At 36.1% G+C, this 22,854-nt stretch overlaps 1 protein-coding gene across 4 annotated transcripts in view; it reads left to right on the forward strand.

Moving 5' to 3' along the window:
• enox2 (ecto-NOX disulfide-thiol exchanger 2) overlaps positions 1-20,602 on the forward strand; it is a 412,131-nt gene extending 391,529 nt beyond the window's left edge. For all 4 annotated transcript variants that reach the window (XM_056472047.1, XM_056472048.1, XM_056472050.1 and 1 more), the window contains 3 exons: positions 2,116-2,218; positions 13,794-13,879; positions 20,020-20,602. In XM_056472047.1, the coding sequence (XP_056328022.1) occupies positions 2,116-2,218; positions 13,794-13,879; positions 20,020-20,151 (321 nt within the window). In that variant the 3' untranslated portion in view covers positions 20,152-20,602. The remainder of the gene's footprint in view (positions 1-2,115; positions 2,219-13,793; positions 13,880-20,019) is intronic.
• Positions 20,603-22,854: the final 2,252 nt, after the last annotated feature.

The raw sequence follows: 22,854 nt of genomic DNA on the forward strand, positions 1-22,854 counted from the left end.
TGGGCTGGCCAATCCTGGAGCATCTTGACCTTCTTTGCTTTCATGAACTTTGATGTGATGAAGTATGAGAAGAAGCACTATCCTGTTGAAGAATTCGCCCTCTCTTGTGGTTGGTAATGTAATGGGCTGCGCTAATGTCTTGATACCTCAGGCTGTTGATGTTGCCATCCACTCTGCAGATCTCTCGTATGCCCCCATACTGAGTGTAACCCCAAACCATGATTTTTCCTTCACCAAACTTGACTGACTACCTTTTGCCACTTTTTCAAATGATCAACTAGAAGTCAAGTTATTATTTGTTGCTCTTACAAACTGGGATTGACGACAAGACATTTGTCAGGTAGTGTAGGTTTTGTTGCGGTTGCACCTGACATCCACACTACTTTGGCAATTTCAGCTTGGGGTTATCAGAGCATTTTGAAAACTGTTTTCTGGAATATTGTGTAGTTCTCTGATTTGTCAAACCCCTCACACATGATCATTACGTAACCGTAGACAGCAAGTATGGATGGCGGCAAGATATGTGCATCCTCAGTGAGCATAAATCGGGTATTATAGATACTCTTTATTATAGAGTATAAGTATTTTTTTAATTCACCTTTCGATATTTACTTCATATTCCTATTGCCATTGCTGATTGGATTTGGAGTTAATAAGATTTAAAATTGTGTTGATGGCAGTTTTAAATGCTGCTAAAAGGGTTGTGAAACCCTGCTAATAATTTGGAAAAATGGGCTCATGTAATATTTAGTTTCACCCCCTGATGTTGACAGTTGAAGATTGAAGTGACAACTGAAGGTTAAAGTGAGTTCACCCATAAAGAAAAATTAGCTGTTAATATGCACACCCTCAGGTCACCAAAGATTGACTTCACTAGCATACTAACAAAGAATTGAAGCTGAATTTGTGGTCCTTGGTGATTCATAAAAAGCAAGTCAACTGCTTTTATAAATGTTTTATGTCTGTATAAAACAAACACACACACATACACATAAAAAAAAAACACAATATACAGTTGAAGTCAGAATTATTAGCCCCCCTATTTAATTTTTTCCCCCAATTTCTGTTTAACAGAGAAGATTTTTTTCAACACATTTCTAATCATAATAGTTTTAATAACCCATTTCTAATAAGTGATTTATTTTGTCTTTGCCATGATGACAGTAAATAATATTTGACTAGATATTTCTCAAGACACTTCTATATAGCTTAAAGTGACATTTAAAGGCTTAACTAGGTTAATTAGGTTAACTAGGCAGGTTAGGGTAATTAGGCAAGTTAATATTTATTTACATTACATTTACATTTAGTCATTTAGCAGACGCTTTTATCCAAAGCGACTTACAAATGAGGACAAGGAAACAATTTACACAACTATAAGAACAGCAGTGAACAAGTGCTATAGGCAAGTTTCAGGTGTGTAAAGTCTAAGAAGCAAAGCATTAGTAATGTGGTGTTTTTTTGTTTTTTTTGAGAGAGAGAGAGTACAGTTAGTGGTATAGCCAGAGAGGCAGTTACAGATTAGGAAGGAAAGTGGAGACTAATAAATATATAAGGATGGTTTGTTTTGTAGACTTTCGAAAAGATATATAGCTTAAAGAGGCTAATAATTTTGACCTTAAAATGGATTTGGGAAATATATAAAAAAAAAAAAAACTATATCAATGGGGGGCTAATAATTTTGACTTCAACTGTAGAGCTACTCCTTTTAATGGCCTTTTATTCACTGACTATATATTGGGGGAAAAGTTGCAGCTCCTATTCATCCATCCTATTTTGCACCCTATTCATGAAGTGTCTGTTATTCTCCTCTTCTCTCTTCACCCTTTTGTTCCTTTCTCTCTGTTGCTCTTTCTCTCTGCATTTTCCTTTCTGTGCTGCACTCTACACCCCTTCTGTTGTCCCATTTCCCCTCCTCCATCCTCTCGCAGAACATGACAGATCATTACAGGCCAATCGAGCGCAGGAGAACTTTATTTGTCGCAGGATAAATCACTCTGACACAACTGGGCGACTAGATTGCAGGCCCGTCAGAGGCCCGGGGTAATGAGAGGAGGAGCAGAGGGCCTGTGAGAAGAAAACAACTTTCTTTTTTGTTGTTTTTTCTCGCAATAGGAAGCTACGACGGCGGTGGTGTCCTGCAGCCAGGAAAAGGAGAACCTGCCGGAAAAAGGTCCCCCCAGTCCGGTGAAGTCAGAAAGAGAGGCTCTGCTTGTGGGTGAGTGTCAAGGGACAACAATACATGCAATTGGAAGCTCTTTTCACACTTTATCTAATCAGACAGAAGGCTGTAAAAAAAAATCCACTTCTCATTATTTTCATCATCCACAGCTATCTCTGCAAGGGTGCAGGTGTTAATTGCCTGACCAAATGAGGCTCAAATGAGTCACCTCGGATGCTTTTTAATGAGGAACTTTAACATGTTATCCACAGCACACCCAGAAAGAGTGAAAGACAGAGAGTCGTGCCAAAAAAGAAAAACTCCTGTCTACGTAGACAGCTTGCAGTACTTTGAGAAACAGTTAGAAAAGAAGAAATAATCGACTGTGTTGAATTAATAAAAATGAATGCACAAACTGAGGTGGTAATGTGGCCAAAAAGTAGAAGTGCCTCGGAATTTCAATTAGGCTACGTTCACACTGCAGGCAAATGTGGCCTGAATCTGATGTTTTTTTTGCCCACATGTTTTTGTCTTGACAGTAGCTATGTTTCCATCCACCTATTTTTATATGCGTTTTGGATATGCGCATAAAAAACTTGGTGGAAATGCCAAGATGCGCATACATTTTGAAAATGTGCATAACAATCATATGTGCATAACTGAGCAGGATAAACTTTTTATTCAATAAGAAAGGATGTGCATGAACTGCAATGGAAACACTGTTGAACACATTCCAGTACGTGCATTAAAAAAGTGATGTGATTTTGTGATAATCATAGGTCATGTGATGATAAAAATGTGTGCGAATGGACAAACCAGCAGGCTGAGCACACTGTAAAACATTTGAAATGTTGTTTTGGTCGTTCTTAAACTCCTTAACCATTTCAGTATTAGTGTTATTATAATAGACCAGAATCAAGAGCATCTGTGCTCCGTGTCTCACGTCTTCAAACACCACCGCGCGTTCACTGCGTGTCAGGATTGCCTTCTGAGGTGCAAGTCATTTATTAAATGAAGAAAAGATTCACGCAGCTTCTCTTATCGCAGCAAATTCCATTATTACTGTTGATTTTACTTCCAGTTAGCCATTTTGTTTGCTTTGACTCGTTGGATGGAAACGTTGCTTGATTCACACATCTTTAATGCGATAATCCAGTTTTGCGCATAAGGTTAATTCACATTTTTGGATGGAAACATAGCTTGTGTGAACAGCCTAAACCGCATGGAATCTGATCTTGTCAACTCAGATTTGTGCCACTTTCATATGTGGTATTAAATCAGACACAGATCTGATGTTTTGCAATGTGACTGCAGTGTGAACAGATTTTATTTGACTTTTACATAATCTTTGAGCGACATGCGTCATCATTCTGTCCAGCAAACATCATCTCCTCAGCAGCATAGTAGAATGGCACACAGAGCAATTACTTTATCACAGAAAGTTGGTTGTTCATTTTGAAAAATAATTTAAAGGCAAAACTGGTGCTTGTTGACCAATCTGGTTAACCATTGGGGTGCGGGTTGATCGTGAAGCTGAAGAGCGTCGGTTGGTGTGGGTAAGATAGTACAGTGGGTACAGTGCCAGCGTCAGGGGGTAAGGAGGAGGCACTGTTTTCAATTACAAGAGACTTATTTTAGGTTTCAAATGGCAAAATACACATTGGTAGTAGCAGGACAACACTTTGCAGTTCATGAAATACACCACGGTTGTCTGTGAAAAGGGCAATAATCATATTAAGCATAATCTTACAATGTGCTTTGTAGAGTATACACATTGTGTGCATAATTAGATATTTTTTTGCTATCCGTAATTGTACTTTTGCGCATACGGGTCAGTTTATTGACCACATTTATAACAACAATGTGAACAGCTACTGAATGCAAAAAAAAAAAAAAATCAGATCTGAGAAAAAATCTGATTTGAGCACTAAGTTTCACAGTATGAACGTAGCCTTACTTCACTTACATGCAAATTATTATACGTGCATTTCTTTAGGCTCAAATATTTTTCAAAACAGGAAATTGCACTACCCAAAAAAAGATATTCTTCTGTGTTTTTGTCTTGTTTTAAGTCAACATCATTGAATTGGCTCAAATTGCTTAAGATAAATAACATGTTTATCATGTCGTCACATTAATCTAAAGGATTTATTTACTCTAATAGTCAATGAAGTCACGTAAAACAAATGCAAAATACATTGCACAAAAAATTACAGAATATTTTTTTACCAATTTTGACTTTCTAGGGTATTTGGATTCCCAGATAACAACCACTGAAACTTATAACAGAAGCTTATCCGGGTACTTCGAATGCTTTTGACACATCCATATTTATGTTTGTCTGTTTTGTGTCATCTTGTAAGGCTTCATTTACACTGCAGATCTTGATGGTCAATTGTGATTTTGTGACTGTATGCGATTTTTTATTTTTTTTGATGACCAGCTTACATCATCTATTAAAAAAAATTCGTATTCGATTGTCTGCATTTACAGAGCACACGGCAAAGATGCAATGACTAGGAAAAAAAAGAGCAAGCGTTGACTGACAGCTGACAATAAAAGAGCGCCCATTTTTCTTGTTTTTAAACAAGTTTGCAGGGTTTAATTTTTTTTTCTTCGACTAGTTGTTTTACTAGAGCTTATGACAGAAAAGTTCTCATTTGGCCATTTTATCTTAATCTAGACCTTTTTAAGCCAGTAGGAATTTTAATGTAATGTCCATGGCTTGATTTATGAATGTGATGTATGCAATAGATAATATAGTTTATATTGGTTATTATGCTCTCTCTCTCTCTTTCTCTTTCTCGTTTACATGTTTAAATACTTGTGCTATATGACAAAATAAATTTTTTTTTAGTCCTCGTGTATGAGATTTAAGGTTTGCGACTCTGCTGAAGTCTGTTCTGAATTAAAAGCGTCAGATTTGACGTCATCCGCTTTGGTTTTTAATGACGCGCTGCTCATATTGACAGGTAAAAACCCGATTTACTGTACCTACTTACACTGCAGACATGAGGGCACGGATCTGATTCATATCAGATAAATTTCTACATATAAACAAGGCCTGAATCTGATTTGAGTAAATCAGAATCCATGTGATTTTTTTCCTGCTTACACATGTATATGTGCCATATCCTGTCTGTGCCACATGGGAGAAAAAAATCTGAATTGATTCACTTGAACCATGCAGTGTACATGCAGCCTAACTGAATAACACGTAAATTAGTGTATGCTCCATATAGCCATTTTCATTCAGCTTTGTGTTTAACAGGATTCATAAACTATTACGGCTCAGAACGATGTTTTGTGTCCAAATTGTACGTTTTGTGGCATGTAGCCATGTAATAAGCTGGATAAGGCATGGGGGTAGATACACTCGAGATTGTTGAGGACATACATTGCTAGAGTGCATGCATTGAGCAGCACAAATTCTGTTTCATGCTTTTAAAAACATGAATAAAGTACTTAATAATATAAAATAAACACTTAATAATACAAATAACATCCCGTCCCATCTTGCAAAAGTCAATTTACATGATTTTACTGCAGTCTGGCTTTGAGGAGGTATGAATGTAGAGGAATATAGAAAGGTGTGAGATGCAATTTAACTGTTTTATCCCGATTATTGTTCCCGATTATAATCATGGAGGCCAAAATTGAAACAGAATTTTGATTAATTGCACAGACTTGGTTCATAGTATTAGGCTGAACTTGACTTGTAGGTTAAGCGTTGACGGAGCATTACTTTATTTTGAAGTTGATTGAATTATTGGTAGGGACATTTCACTAATTGCTGGATATTGGTGGGGACATGTCCCCTCTGTCCATGCCAATTCTACACCCTTAGGATAAGGTACATCCAAGTGGTTGTTATAGCAGAATAACGTGCAACATGCTTATCCAGCCCAACGTGAACTGGATTACATACAGTACAATAATCAGTAGGCCCACACAGATTTTCCGCAGAATTTCGCAGATTTTTAGCCCATCATTAATTGTTTATTTACTTAAGTAAATGTGTGTAAATCTATATTTATTCAGTTTTTAAATGAATTACAGTAATATTATTGACTAATATGAAAATGTTCATCTGATTTATGTGCAGTCTTTTAGTAGATATATTAAATGAGAGACTAGCTTTGTTTACCAAAGTGAATCTAATTGGATTTTAAACATAAAAAAATTATATCTTTTTAACATTTATTTAATTTCACATACTAAGGTTTTATTTCTGATACTCCTAAAATAATTCCACAGAAATCCACAGATTTTTACCAAAATTCTCCGCAGAAATAGCAAAAAACGTCTGCAGATTCCGTCTGGCCCTAGTAATCAGTGATTACATGAAGTAATCAATGTCACTGAAGTTACCATATATATTTCTTCGCCAGATAAAGGGTTAAAGAATTTCGTCAGGGCATTGAATCGCATTCAGCCTTTGACAAAGACACTGAGGAAGAACATAATGTTTTTACAGTGTGATTGCCATCCCATAAGAGGAAGATATAATCCAGATGTGTAAGTGTGTAGTAAAAAACACTCATCATTCTCTTTGTTGTGTTCAGTAATTGGCTTGCCACAGCACGTTTGGCACAGTTGTCAAGCTTTTTATTTGTATTTTATTTGGCTTATTTGCCAGTCCAGTGACCGGAAAGAGTGCTGACCGTGCTGTTGTCCGGCACATTGCACTCTGATGAAGAAAGCAGCTTCAGTAACCTCTAGTGGAGTATGTGCTGGGTAACTTTCCATGAGCCTCGCCGTCAGCCTCTTTTGTTCCATCAGATCAATTTCAGTTCATGCTGTGGTTGAGGTGGAGCTCCTGTCAGACGCCGAGCCTGCATCCAGACGTAATGCGGTTGAGAAGTGCATTGTGATAGTGCTTTCTTGTAGTAAATGAAATGTGGTTTTGGAAGCACAGAGAAGCCACATCACATGACAGCATCTGATCTGTTCATACGGCAGTTGTTCTAAGCTGCCAGACTGTTTTGTATCGTTCATCCACTTTCACTCACTCTGCCCCTGTGCAGCCTATATGGATGCTAATGGCCCATTATAGTGCGAATGATGAGCCAATCATACGGCATTAAACGTGAAATTTTGTATTGAAAGTACTACAATACCAATATGATCAGTTTTTACTGATAAATCCACTATAGTACATGCCTTTTGTCATCTGATTGACAACTGCATTCATTCTCTAGCGCAACTGCACTCATTTTTTTTCCCTTATGCCTTATAGATTTGTCTGAGAAACAGACTGAAATATAAGTCATTATCTGCCAAAGAGCTTCAATACAACAGTGCACCGCTGACATCAAACCTGGTGCAATCCATCTTTACGTAACACATTTTATATGTGCAGATGGCTTATATAAAAATAAGGCTTTCATGAGGTGTGGTTTCTTTCACAAGTAGAAAAAAAGTCATATTTTATTTAAAACAAAAGCATGAGAAAGCCTTCAGGAACATATATCTATTAAAGGGGAAGTTCACTCAAAAAATAAAAATGTTGTCATTATATACTAATCCTTCACTTCTTTTGATCACAAAAGAAGATATTTTGAAGAACGGTACAAACCAACAGCCATTTACTTACGTACAGTTGTATTTTTGGGTGGGTTCCAGTTTCCAACATTCTTTAAAATATCTTCCTTGATGTTCAACATTGGATCTTAGGCAGGTTTGCAACCACTTAAGGATGAGTAACTGGTTGGTAAACCTTAATTTTTGGGTGACCTGTACCTTCAACTTATGCATTCAGAGTGGTTCCATTCTGAACAACATTTATTCAGTTTCTCAATGCAACAATAAACCATGGAGTTTATAAACCAAGATTATTTCGAAGAAAAATTTGTCAGTTGTATACTATTTCACATGCAGGATTAGAATGAAACTCTGACATCACTATTAATATCATAATTAAAGCTAACAATCAGCCATATACGTTTAGATATGGCTTTATTTGAATGTTTCAGCAGGATATACCATAACCAGTAATTAGAAATTATGTGATTAAAAGAAATGAACAATAATAATAATAATGCATTTTATTTTTAATGTGCTTTACTTAAACCCAAAGTGCTAAACAATAGTTACATACAGTTAAAATAAGAACATTTCGGAACTTCTGACTATTATTAGCAAGCAAGAGTAAAATAAATAGATCCATATTCTCCAGTTTCATATTATAAACATTGTCCACAATAATGTAATCATTAATAATGTAAAATAATGCAAATGCTTAAATGTGATAGTGAATGTGTGATTCTGTTACTAATGGTTGAACCAGCAGAGTTTATGATAATGGAATTGACATTTTCCACCATTTTGTACTTTAACTTAATCCAGATACCTTGTATAAAAATTTAGCTTTTTAAAAAGTGAACAAGACATTCACTGAATTATCATAATAACAGAGTTGACATTATTCATGTACTAATGTAAATAATAACATTTCGTACATAGTTATGAGAAAAGAATAATGCCATGACTCAATACCATTCAGAATTTCTCACTAGAAAATTTAAATCAGAGGAAGTTGCATGCTTTTTATATCACTGCTTTAAAGATTTTGCCTTTTTAAATCAATGTTACAGAGTTGACCAGAATATAAGGACAAACCTAAAATGTGTCTGCAATTCTCGATCTCAATCTGTGTGTGATTCTCAGTCGAATCACCCACATAGTTATATCATATCTTTGTCTGAATTACAGTCAGTTATAGATATAAACAGTGCTCTGCATATAGAAGTACACCCCTCACAAATATATATTTTAATTCATGTTTTAATATACAATATTATATTTGTGCATGTACATTAGATTAGTCAATACTGAAGCCAAATCTGGAGCTCATTTAACAAAATAACTTATGTTAACGGTCCAAAAACTAATACACCCAAATTTATGTTCTAGAAAAATATTAAATACAAATTGAAAAGAAGAAAAATTAAGAGAAACAATTTTTTTTTTTTTTTTTTTACAAATTTAGTTAAAATTTTGTTGGTTGTATTTTTTTTTTTGCAGTATTTTGCTTGAATTTAATTGTATTATCTTTCTGTTTCTAAATATGTTTGGTAACTAACATATTATTTTAATATATCTGTTTAATAAATCAGTTTCGTTTAAATGCACCAAAATACATTGCCTATATACACTGAGAAATGGATGAATAAAAATAATTATTTTCAAAATGGGGTGTACTCAATTATGCTGAGAACTGTAGTATGTACTAAGTCAGTACATATCTTCCTCTTTGTGGTAGTTAAATAACCACTGACTACAAACCTGGTGCAACACATTTTTTTCCACCTGGTATGTCCAAACGCATATATTGTGACCAATTGTGTCCAGACAATCAATTGTAATCTATGTACCTTGTTTTGGTGTGCTTTCTCACAACACATTTAGAGAGTAGGTGGTCTTTAGTGGCTGTTTGAGTGCATTCAACCACATAAGTGGTACTATATACTATAGTAATACTATAAATACTATAAAAGCAACCCAGTGCAATGCATCTTCTACTACCTCTGGATCTGGATAACCTCAAAACATTTTAGTTTCTGTTTACACCTGTGTTTTGCATTATCCACTTTTGAATGCATTCTGGAAAATACATCAGGTGTGAACTTGGCCATTGACACACTGTTATGCAAGTGAGAAGTGCATAAAGGGCATGTTTTTTAAACATAATGTGTTAAATATGTGGCCTCAGAATATAATCGTGTAAATGTTTGCCCTTTATTGGATGTTTACATTATTCTTTTACTGCAGATTTTGTAAAGTCAAAGCTGAAGCTCTTCACTATATGCGAAAAAGCAAATCACACATTTTTAAATTGACATGAGGTTGACTAAATATTGTCAGATCTTTCCTTTTTTTTTTTTTTTTGTTGAAGTACAGAGCACAGCTGCCAGCTCTGAGTGTTTATTTAAGCACGTAAAGCATTATATCTTCCACCAGCCATGCATTAATTACTGAAGCACAGCATTATGTTATGCTAGGTCCATTTTCTTTCCCCTAACAATGTTTGGCTTTGAATCAATCTGTGTAAATGGAAAGGCATAGTAATCCAAATACTGCAATGAAACCATGTATAATATATAAAGTATATCTACAGTCCATCAAGACTAATGGAATATTGACTATGCGGCACCTGTGCGCTTCTCTCTGGGGGGCTGCTTTGCTTTCCTGATCTCATCGTAATGCATTCAGAATAATTGAGTTATCAGCGCACACCTATCGCATTGAAGCCAGAAGTGCTAATAGCAGCTGTTATTGTTATTCCATACGTTGTTTGTCTGAAGCACTCGGTAGGCTGAAGAACAAGCTTGATTACGCCAAACAGCATCAAAACTGCAATTAAACACTCATAATCATTTAGAAAGTTCAAGAGGCAGAGTTAGCCGATGAGGACATCCACTTGAGGGAAAACACCTCAAGCACTTGGAATCATTTGCAAATCAAGCGCTTGGAAATATCAATTGCCGATGCAGTTCCAAAAACCGAGCGAGTTGCCTGCTTAGATTGCTTTTTAAAGCCTCATAGGCACACTTTCAGTTCAATAATTATTCTGTCTTCTAGAATGTCGCATTTGGGCCAAGATCTGAGGCTGCATTGTATCCTATGTGGAGCAGGCAATGCCAAAATTCAGTGCAACATGAATAAAATCATCCAAGGTGGAGGAAGAGATGTAATGTAAAATAGTGCATTCTGGAAATGATATTCACTGCTAGTTTTTTCATTTTTAAATGAAGAATATTTTAAAAGTGTGTGTTAATAAATATTTATATTGAATGGTTAAATATTTGTGACCCTGGACCACAAAATCTGTCTCAAGTTGCACTGGTATATTTGAGATTTTTATTTTATGCCATAAATCATTAGAATATTAATAATGATTGTGTTTCATGAAGACATGTTGGACATTTCCTACCACAAATACATCAAAACCTAATATTCATTGCCGAGGACTTCATTTTAAAGGTGATTTTTCAACCAAAACTAAAAAAACTGAACCTTCATATTCCAGATTTTCAAATCGTTGTATATTAGCCAACTATGCTAGCAAATCATAAATCAGTGTTAAGCTTATTTAATCAGCTTTCTGATGAACGAATTCAATTTCAATATCCAAACAAATTACCTTTATGACTAGTTTTGTTGGTCAGGGTCGTATTTCAGAATATTTACATAAATATCTGTTTAAACACAAAGTAAATAAAAATATAGAGAGATGGGTATGAAGAAAATGAAGAGACCCCCTGAAAATGATCTTGATTTATTAGGGTTTATGTAAATAGTTTTACAAATGTTGCAATTTGAAATAATGAAGTAAAGTTTCACTAACTAAAGCTGCAGTCACACTGGAGTTTGTGTGTGCGAAATTCTGTCGTACGGCGCTGCAAAAAGGGGCGGGATTAAACAAGATGATTAGACATTAAAAAACGCAAGTGATTGGTCCTTATTTTACATTTCTGTCCAGAGAGGTCATGTTTTGATCCTTGATTGGTCTCACGCAGTCAAGTGATGCGATTTCGCAGGTCAGAGTTCACCAAGCTTGAACTTTGCACCGCAGCGACATGCGAAACTTGACGCATGACCCTGCGTTTCCGGTCTGACGCATTCGCGTGCGTATGAATGGAAGTCTATGGGGAGAAAAGTCCAGTTTGATCGCACCTTAATTTCGAGAGGAGCATGTGATATGATTGATTGCAGCTGGTCTCTCATCTGTAATCATTAGTAAGCTAATCAGATAATTTCAAACTCACTATAAATGGCCCGACTAGCATTACTCTCACATCTTCATTTTGTTTGAAGAATCCCTCATCCACCTCATCTCCACCTTTCCTCCTTCACCAGGGGGAGCTCTCGAGAACTACCTGATCTCGTACCCCCTTACATGCTCATTGGCCACGCGGGAGCCCTGTGCTTGGTTTTCTCCCAGTACAGCATGCCAAACCTTCTATTATTATTAAGCAATATCTAACTCTTGAAATAATATAATTGGCTGGGTTCATGTTTTCAACATTCTTCCAAATATCTTCCCTTATGTTTGCAAACACTTGAGGGTGAGTAAATGATCAGTAAATGTTCTTTTTTGGGTGACCCATACATTTAACCTTCATTCAGCGTGGTACGTTCCATTCTGAACAACATAATTATTTTTCTCAATGCAATGCTAAACCATGAAGTTTATAACCCAGGATTATTTTGAATATACTTTAGATTCGCTAAACAAATACACTTTTTGGATGGTTCTGTTGGTACTGTGGTGCTTTAGGTGCAAACTCTCAGTATAGGATACAGTATATATTAATTGGTATCCAATATGTTAATATTTGTCAGTTGTATACTATTCAACATCAGGATCAGACGTTTTACAAATGTTGTCATTAACAGCATTTTTTATAAGTTGATCATAATGGCAAATGTTGTCATTTGTTGTGACAGAAAACCAAGGTTATTTCACTGAATACTGATTTCTTAACGCTTCTTAAGCAGCAACGTTGGTATTGTAATGTATAAAAATGAATAAACCTCAAAAAAAAAAAAAAAACTTGTTGTCATAACCCAACATTGGGTCCAATTTGGACAAATCCAACATTGGATTATTTTTTCAATTAAATTTAAATGACACTTTTTTTTTTTATTAGTCGTCGGTTATTTTGATAGACCAGCACATACAAATACAGTCTCGGTCATATAGTGGAAGTAAAAAATAGTAAAAGGGGGAATTATACAAACAGGTTAACATGGTAATACAGTCAAGCTAGGAGCAAAAAATATATACCATAGAATAGAAAATCAGGAGAAATTATTGATGTAATGTCAAAAAGGTGTCCATAGCTGCCAGAAGTCATCTGACTTTTGATGTATATCATAGATGAGTTTCTCAAGTGGAAATAACGCACACACTTGAGACAACCACATTTTAAAGGAGGGTACCTGAGGAGATGACCACAATAAAAGTATACATTTCTTTGCCAGATAGACTAAAATTAAAAACAAATGTTTGGTGTGGGAGTCCAACACATTCTCTACTCCGCCATACAACAAATACAATTCTAGAGAAAAACTGAATTTTATCTGAAAGAGTCCTTGTAGAAAAAGAGAGGATTTTGTCACAATACCAAAAACAGTGAAGAAATGTTCCTTTGCCTTTTTTGCAGTTAAAACAAAGATCAGAGGAGTTTCTATAATTTTTTTTCAGACGTAAGGGTGTAAGATAAACTCTGTTGATGAATTTATAATTGAGCTCATGAGCACCCAATGAAGTACATTTAGAATACAAATTGTTACATATTTCAGACCAATCTGTATCGTCAATTTTGTGACCTAAATCTTTTCCCCACGCAAAAAAATGACACTTGTTTGTCCATATTTGACCTAATGTTTGCTTACAACAGCCCAGCATTATTTCAGTGTGTATAAACATGTCTGAAAACATGGCATGTCTAGTTATTCTAATATTATATTATGATCTGCTGTGATGGTAAAAATGAGTCATTTATGAGGTTTATTAGAGTTATTATGTGGCTTTAAAATATGGCAGCTTCTTAAAGGTTTTGGAAGAAATCTTACATTTACAGACCGATCTGTCAATGATTCATATTTGGCTTTGCTTCCACAGGAATCATCTCAACGTTTCTTCATGTCCATCCGTTCGGAGCCAGCATTGAATATATCTGTTCCTATTTACAACGGCTGGACACTAAGGTATGAAACATTCCCACACACACTTTCCATGCTTGATGTGTATTTTATGCCCCAAAAACAAAATAATATACAAATATGCCCTAAAAACAGTATAGTTTTGCATTTTAAAAGCATAAAATACTTAGATTTATAAACCTTTTAATGGAGACTAATAAATGCCTACTATATCTATTATTAATAAATATATATATTATTATTAATAAATACTTTTCTACATTTTATTTTGACTTTAGATATTCAGTGTAGCTTTAGTTAGTTACGATGCAATTTTCCTTTTTATTTAACTTCAGTAGTTTTGTGCTTTATAGCATCATTATATTCCAGCTTGCAATGTTGACAAATACGCTTCATCAGAATCCGCACCATGAAATAATAGCGTCCATGTTTTATTTATGACCCTCAATAAAATCCAGCTGCAGTACTTACTGACAATTAAATGTGCTGTAAAAGTGTCACATATAACAGTAAATTGTGACCATCATCGCTCCGATTCAGCATCTTGAGTCTGATGGGTCACACAGGAGAACAGATAATCGCTGGCTTTGCTAATGTTTGTGCTGTTCTTCACATAAAACTTTTGATGTCTTTCTTTTCAGACAGTTTGGATAAACTAAATTAGGCTCACTTATTTGTCTTTGCAACATTTCACAGAGAAGCAGTGTCATATTTTTTTTGTATCACGCCTCTGCTGTTTGGTTTTGTTGGTGTGATTTCAGAATTTCACATATCGAAACTGACTTGTGATCAGTAGTTGATGAAGTACACAAATGGACTACGTATAAAACTTTTTTTCCATAAACAGTACTAATTTTCAAAGTAAAGAAGCACTTCATCTTTAATGTATGCAGGGTTACAAGTACGCTAAAAAATGCTTAGCTTATCTTGTTTCTAGTCCAAATATCTAAACATTTTTAAAATTAAGAAGCATTTTCTAGACAAGCAAAAAAAAATATTGTTGTTTTCAGAAATATTAAGCAATGATTAAGTAAGTTTTTTCTTAAAACGAGCAAAATAATCTACCAATGGCATAAGAAAAATAATCTTATGTCAAAACGAAAAACAAGATTGCTTCTTAGATTGTTTTGTCAACCCAGCCAGACTTTGCACTATGTTTAGATATATAGCCACGATGGTCAAATTCATGAATTAATTCCTGATTCATTGTTGTAAAAGCATTAAGGGCATGTCCGAAACCACTTTTGCTATCTTACAGATGGAAAAATATGCTCTGCACCCCTGCGCATGGTCTAACAGGGTTGTGCTTATTCTCTTAATGAGTTATAGGTGTATTTTGAGAATAACATGGATTACACCAATCAGAGGCTCATCTCCCATTCCCTTTAAGAGCCAGTTGCGTCATGTCATGGCACATTTGCTATTAACATGGTGGACTTTGTAAGTGTAAAAACTGAATGCTTCACTAGCGAGAAAACAGTTAAACAGAGCATCTACAGAGCGAGGGTAAAGAATGAGCCTCTTCCATTCTGCCTCTTTCCTTTCTCTTTACTTTACTTTTACTCTTTACTTTACTCTTTTACTTTCATGGATAAGGAAACGGTGTTGTACGCACTCCACCGAAGACACCTATTAGCCTACATTTTTAATTTCGTTTGTTAATCTCAGTGATTTGTTTCAAAACTATTTCTAAATTCAGTTCTAATTTCCAGCAAATGAATAAATAAACAATAATAACGGAGTTAGAAAAACCGAGTTCTATCCAAACACACATCCTTTTCTTATCCCCTTATGGTGATGCATACGTCTCCAAAACCCGATAGGTGGACAAATCCAAACTTGTTTTAATTAAAATAAATATAAATATGCATATAATAAATAATACTGCTAATAATAATAAGAACATTATACAAATGCAAATTGTCATGAATAAACTGAAAGAGTGCTCAAATAGATTTGCTATTTAAACAACATGGCACAAAACGTGAAATATAGGGTTGCGCTGGTCTGAAAACAGCAACAAATTGTGCCACGCACGTCTTGTGCCTTATTGCGCGGGGTGTATGATAGGGCGGTTTATATAACAATTGTCCTCAAATGTTAGTTTATTATTTTTTTTGCGGCAAGACAACTGATTCATTCTATACATTATTCTATACATTAGTTAGGGAGATGAACTTGTGATCAAAAGTTGCGGGTTCGATTCCCAGTCCTAGCAGGAAATGAAGGTGGGGAGTGAATGAAACCACACTGTCTCCATCTTCGATACCCAGCTGAAGTGCCCCTTAACACAGTGTGTGTGCACTCTTACTTCACTTGAATGGGTACTTAACAGAACTTCATTCACAAATGTAACTAGAAATTCCCAGTAGTGACCTAACGGTCAGCCACTGGCAACAAGAAGTGATAAAGTCATGTATCTGTATAACCGCAGCAGATGATTAGACTGTTCTTTCTGACACATCTGCACTTCGATAAAAGGGGAGCCGTGTACTATAGTATAGATTACAAGCTTTTAACTAAAGCATCAATCTCATCAGGCTAGTATTAATCAGTGCTAGCATTGGTATTAATTCTGTCAATATTAGGATCAATCTCCCCACCCCTAATTCTAATAAAAGTGTTAACTATCATCAGGCCCGCTGCTGGCCAAAAGGGTGCCCTATGCGAAACTTTACTGTGGCGCCCCCACTGAGGAACAAAAACACACAAACATATGTATTTAATCATGTATTTATTTATTTATATACATAAATATGCATATAAACACTCAAAATTATACTTAAACATTCAAATATTTACATTACCAAATAATAGTTTAGATCAAAATAAACACTGACATGTCTTCTGCCGAAGCATCCCAATTTCCAACATTTACAAAAGGTAAGGAATAAACCCTCTCTGTACCTGTACAGATGGACGGTCCTCAGTGCTGCATCCTGTGTGTCTGTACCTGTGCAGCTGCTGGTGCCTCTGGAGCAGTGCTGGTCATTCCACCTCATCTTCTTTTGTGACAAATTTCACCATTAAACCTCCATGTACAATACAGAAGAAATTCAATACAATACAGAAAAACTCATGACATACTATTAAAACAATGGGCTAGTCAAGCACTCTTCATAATTGGTCCAAACTACAACCAAAATGTGGATTTATTTTGCACTATAATCTATGGTGACAAACACTGACCCATGCTGTCAGTGTAAATCAAAGACATTTGTGCTTTTTAAGAATTAAAAAGTGTAAACTTGGTTAACATTCAGAAAAAAATTACCATTAATGAATTCATGCAATAAACTGGTTTATGGCCTGTGGCTTACAGTAATTTGACTCATTTTATATTATTAATCGTTCAGAAATCACAGTATGAGTCAGTTTTGTTATTTTATATTGTAATGTACAAAAATGAAAACCCGGCCTATTAAAACACACCAATCCACTAATGTAAAGACAAAAGAGACTTCATTGTGATACAAGCAGTAACAACAGCAGCAATAAAAAATGTACAGAAATAATAAAAAGAATAAGCAAAGATAACTGCAAAAATGATATACTATATAATTATATAACATAATATAATAACTATATAACAATAAATAATACATACAGTGAAATATTTGTGCAGTGCATGTGTATGTAGCTGGTGTGCAAACAGAATTGTAAAGTATTGCACAAGTTAATAAAAATAACTGAGTTGGTGTAATTATTAGCAACATGAGGAAGAGCGCCAAACGCAAAAAGTCATTGAACATGTCCTGTCATAGTTTGAAGCACAATGCACAGCCGCAAAGTAAGAAACTGAACGTAAACAATAACAAATAAGGCAGATTCGGTGCAGTTGTGAAGAAGTTTAAACATGAGCCTCACTAATATACTTGAACACTAATATACACTAATATACTCATGGACATAAGTTACCTGAAAGTGATGCCCGCGATTCATCCTGTCCTTTTTTCCATTTCTCGGCTCCAGACTGCTGTTTTGTTTTACCGGGGATAGAGTTGCAACTTGCACCAATTATAATTACATGCTGCTAGCAGCCGCAAAGATAAGTGGACCGGACCGCACCGCTCGCGGAAAAAAATTATGTCACATGTTTATTTATTTATTTAACAACATATTATCAATATATATTTTAATTACACTCCGTTCATATTCATATTATTAAATAAAAAAAGGTTTTGAGCAACCGAGATGGTTCCCCTCTCCGGAGTTGATGCCCTATGCAGCCTGCGTACTCTGCGTATAGGGAGCGGCAATACTGACTATCATTTATATCCTTAAAAATATAGTTCACCCAAAAAAAATGAAAATGTTCTATTTACTTGGCCTTTTTGAGATTTTTTTCTTCAGTTAAATACAAAGAATTTATTTTGAAGAAAGCTGTAAACCTGTAATTGCAATTGACAACCATAGTAGGAAAAACAAATACTATGGAAGTCAGTGGTTGTCAACTTTCTTCAAAGTATCTTTTTTTTGTGGGCGACGCAGTGGCGCAGTAGGTAGTGCTGTCGCCTCACAGCAAGAAGGTCGCCGGTTCGAGCCTTGGCTGGGTCAGTTGCCATTTCTGTGTGGAGTTTGCATGGATTTTTTTCTCCCCGTGTTCGTGTGGGTTTCCTCCGGGTGCTCCGGCGGAAACCCACAGTCCAAAGACATATGGTACAGGTGAATTGGGTAGACTAAATTGTCTGTAGCGAATGAGTGTGTATGGATGTTTCCCACAGATGGGTTGCAGTTGGAAGGGCATCCGCTGTGTAAAACATGTGCTGGATAAGTTGGCGGTTCATTCCGCTGTGGCGACCCCGAATTAATAAAGGGACTAAGCTGAAAAGAAAATGAATGAATGAACATTTTTTGTGTTCAACAGAAGAAAGTCAAACAGGATTTGAACAAGTGAAGGGTGAAAAAATGATGACAGAATTTTCAGTTTTGGGTGAACTATCCTTTTAATACACACACACACACACACACACACACACACAGGCTACTCACTTCTACTAAATGTATTTACTGCTGTTTACAACACCTGCACACACACACACACACACACACACACACACACACACAGAGAGTGAAAGCGTATTGCGCTCTACAATTACCATTGTAATGTTGTGCTGAGTAAACAGGCCTTGAGCAGACAGAGAATGCTGATGGTGGAAAGCACTCACAGCAGGACCACACACACACATACACACTTTCATCTTCCTCTTCTCAAATACAGTCCTCAAGCTTTTCCTGCCAAAATGTTTAATGCTGGAATAAAACGCTCATCCTCCTATAGCGTGGTGTTGATTACTCTTTATTTTCCGGCTTTATCTCCCTCACTCGCTCTCCTTTTGCTGTCGCACGGTGACTAATTTACGCTTACAGATGGAGGGTGAAAATGAGGCTCTATATCTTTTGGGTTTTGAGTTGAAGGCCTCTGGCTGTCAGTGCCCACGCTCTCCTTCTCCTTGCCTTCATATCTTCATCAACACTCCTGCTTGTTTTCAGTAAAAACAATGCGCTCCAGTGGGAGGGTTTAATTGATAAAGCGCCATTCACGTCGCACTGCCTGCCACTCGATAAGCTGCTCAAAGTGGGTTTCATGATCCTGTGAAGAACACAATTCACATCGCATGTGAGCTCTGAGAGTCAAGGTGCGCTTATTTACAGTGAGGTGCAAAAATCTGAGATCGCAAGTCTGGGATTCAGATATTGTGGGTTTTAGGAGGATGTAAGCCAGATGTGCTATTAAAATGAAATAAACAGCTCTGGGAATAAAATTTAAGTGAGCACTTAAAAGTTATTATCTGATTTCCTGTTTATAGGTATGTCTTTTTAAAATGGTGGTTAATTCTACTGTGGTGACTCCTCATGAAAAGGGAATAAACCCAAAGTGAGTGAGTGAGTGAGAAATGGTGTTTTGTTGTTCACACATGTTCTTAAACTACTGATAAATACTTTCTTCTTTCAACATTAAAACAAATAATTAAGTTGTTCCAAACATGAACATGTTTAGTGAAATCTAGCAGTTGATTACAACTATAGTTGCTTCAAAATGATCTGTATTGTGAATATTAAACATGAAATGAATCTTCCTTTGTACTAGAAAAGCAGAAGCATTTCTCCAGTAATCCTTTGACCCCACTGTGCATATAAAAGGAGTTGGAGTGGTTTAATCATCATTTTTCTTGTTGTTTCAGATCAGTACCACAGAAGTGGAGACTCTTTTGGGTCGCCTGCCCTGCACGTTTAAGCAGGAGTTGACGGGCGTTGGGGCGAGTTTGGAGAAACGCTGGAAGTTCTGTGGGTTTGAAGGCATTAAGACAGCGTAGAGACACAGGTTGGGCTTTTCTCTAGAAACAAAGTGGCCGATAGACCAGAGGGGTTATAAACAATCATCTGCCAGCCCTCTGCGTCCATCCGCCCATGGGATTTCAAAAATCTCAGAAAACCCGGAGATCCTCAAGACTTTGGTGTGTGTGTGTAGTATGTTTTAGTATGTGTACACACATGTCAAAGTGTGTGTATGTGCACCATGTGAACAGACTGTGCGCTTCTACCACACAACGTGAAAAACTCATCGGGTAAAAATCAGGGTCGGCTGAACCGAGGACTTGAACTGTCAACATACATTTTCTTTTTCTCGTTTCACCTGTAATTTGTATAAAAAACAACACAAAAACGTATAAAGAACATGAATATATTTCCTTTCTCTTCTGTATAGGCTGCAGAACAGTTGCATAGAATCTTTTGTTCACATATCCTGTAAATGTTTGAATAACTTGCTATTTTTAAATAAAAAAAGGATTTTTAAAAATCTATGAGGATTTGTTAATTAGACGAGCAGTTTACTGTAGGCCAGTGCCTTTAAAAAGATCTTCAAAAGTTCCCATTTCAGCACCTCTGCTAATATAAGGAGGAATTTGGGGATAAATATAGGCCTTGCTCTAACTTCACCTGCATTTATACCACACACGTCCTTTCAAAGCTTCAGGTTCTTCCTGCTTAAGCTGGTGACCACAGGATCTCCACAGTCCTCAACTGATCTGAGCTGCTCTGTTTACTCATTTCTAATGGCTTGTTCTCTTTAATATTATTGAAACTGGAGATCATATTATCATTCATATCATCTCACTGTCGAGATCCAAATTAGAGAGCACTTGATTTCTATTGGAAACAATGTAATCTTCATCATTTAAAACGTGATGGAATTTAATCTCCAAAAGCCTTTATTTTGTGGAAAAACTCCCAAGAACAGCAATGATTTTAAAGAAATGATGAATGTTACAGCAGTTAGGAGTGTGTAGATGTATCTAGGTCCAACACATCAACACATCTGTACATCTCAATTCACTGACTGTACCCTGCCGGCACAGGACATCAACATGACGTCATGTTGATGTTGTACCCCAACGTACTCCAACGTGGTGGGGATGTTGGATTTTGTTTGGAAATGAAAATCGGGTCGACATCAGAACTCAATGTCAGGCCGACGTCAATGTCCAACCTAAAATCAACCAAATATCAACGTCTAATCATGTTACACCTTGGCGCTCTGTGGACGTTACCACTATTACATTTATCAGACGCTGGATTTTGGTCCCTTTCCAACACAACCTAAAATCAACCAAATATCAACTTAATTTGACGTTGTTATTAGATGTCAAATAACGTCATCCTTAGACGCTGGCTAGACATATGACCTATATCTAACTTAATATTAACATCTTTTGATGTTGTGCGCCTGCTAGGTAGTGTTTATTAGCCAGAACTTTGTCACCACTGATTTTGCAGAGATTTTCAATCAGGTTAAGGTCATGACTCTGGGCTGCCATTTCATTATTTTGATGTTTTCTGCTTGAAGGAACTGCTTTAGCTGTTTTGCTGTGTCACGGTGTCATTGCCCTGCATGAACATCGCTGGCCAATTGATTGATGAACTGATCTGAAGGAGCTTCTGATAAACATTTGGATTCAATCTGCCATGTGTTACGAAAGATGCTGGTGCTGCAGAAAACGAACCACGACTCTTCCTCCTCCACCTTTTACTGACTTCTTAACAGTCTTTCCAAAGTTTAACAAGGAACAGGATATTTCTCATTGGACTCATATAAATTAAACTTGCTTTTATCACTTAAGTTAATGAAACTTTGCTCCAGATCTCTGTCCACACAACATGTGCTTCGCAAAGGTTTGGTCACTTCAGTCCAAATTGTCTTCAACAGCAAGACGCTGTATGTTGAGGTCCTTACCTGTACACTACTAAATGATCGCCTCAGTCCCCTTTAAATTTGATATAAAAACGGCGGCAGAATCCCGCTCCTGAACGCGTTTTTTAGTTAGTCAGCAAACCACAACTGTGCAGTGTGTGTATGTATATATATATATATATATATATATATATATATATATATATATATATATATATATATATATATATATATATATATATATATAAATTAAATGAATCAAAGATACATTGACTTTCGTTGTTTCTTTGCCTACTTTTAAAATTTGGGCTGAATGGAAATATAGGAGGGCTAAAGCGACACCCATGCTGTTTTATCATTTTACTTGAACGTTTCAGCGAGACTTCATTCAGCTGATTTGTTGTGATCTTCGAAAAAACTCCAATACTCAATACACAAAAATTAGGGAAGTCTAATCACCAAAACAAGTGAGTATACCGAGAGTATGATCCTCAGAAGTCATAATACCCAAACAGCTCGTTGAAAAAAGTAGGCACACTGAGTATACGTGCGTATAGCAAGGACTACACCACTGATTAGGATGATTGTTTCCTCCATCGTCGAACAAGCCCTAATTCATTATTATTTCTTTTTGCCATGAATGTTTAATACGGACACTCCAGATGAAGTGGAATGTAAGTGAACTGAACACAAACATGTAAAGCATTTTTACAAAGAGGCTCCTGTCACTTAAAGGTGCAGTAGGTGATCTGCCAGAATGCTATCGTTAGCATAATAGCTTCAAAATTTTACATCCCTACCCTGCCATCCAAAGCCACGCCACCTT

The sequence above is a fragment of the Danio aesculapii genome, chromosome 14 (genome assembly GCF_903798145.1).
Source record: "Danio aesculapii chromosome 14, fDanAes4.1, whole genome shotgun sequence".
Classification (NCBI taxonomy): domain Eukaryota; kingdom Metazoa; phylum Chordata; class Actinopteri; order Cypriniformes; family Danionidae; genus Danio; species Danio aesculapii.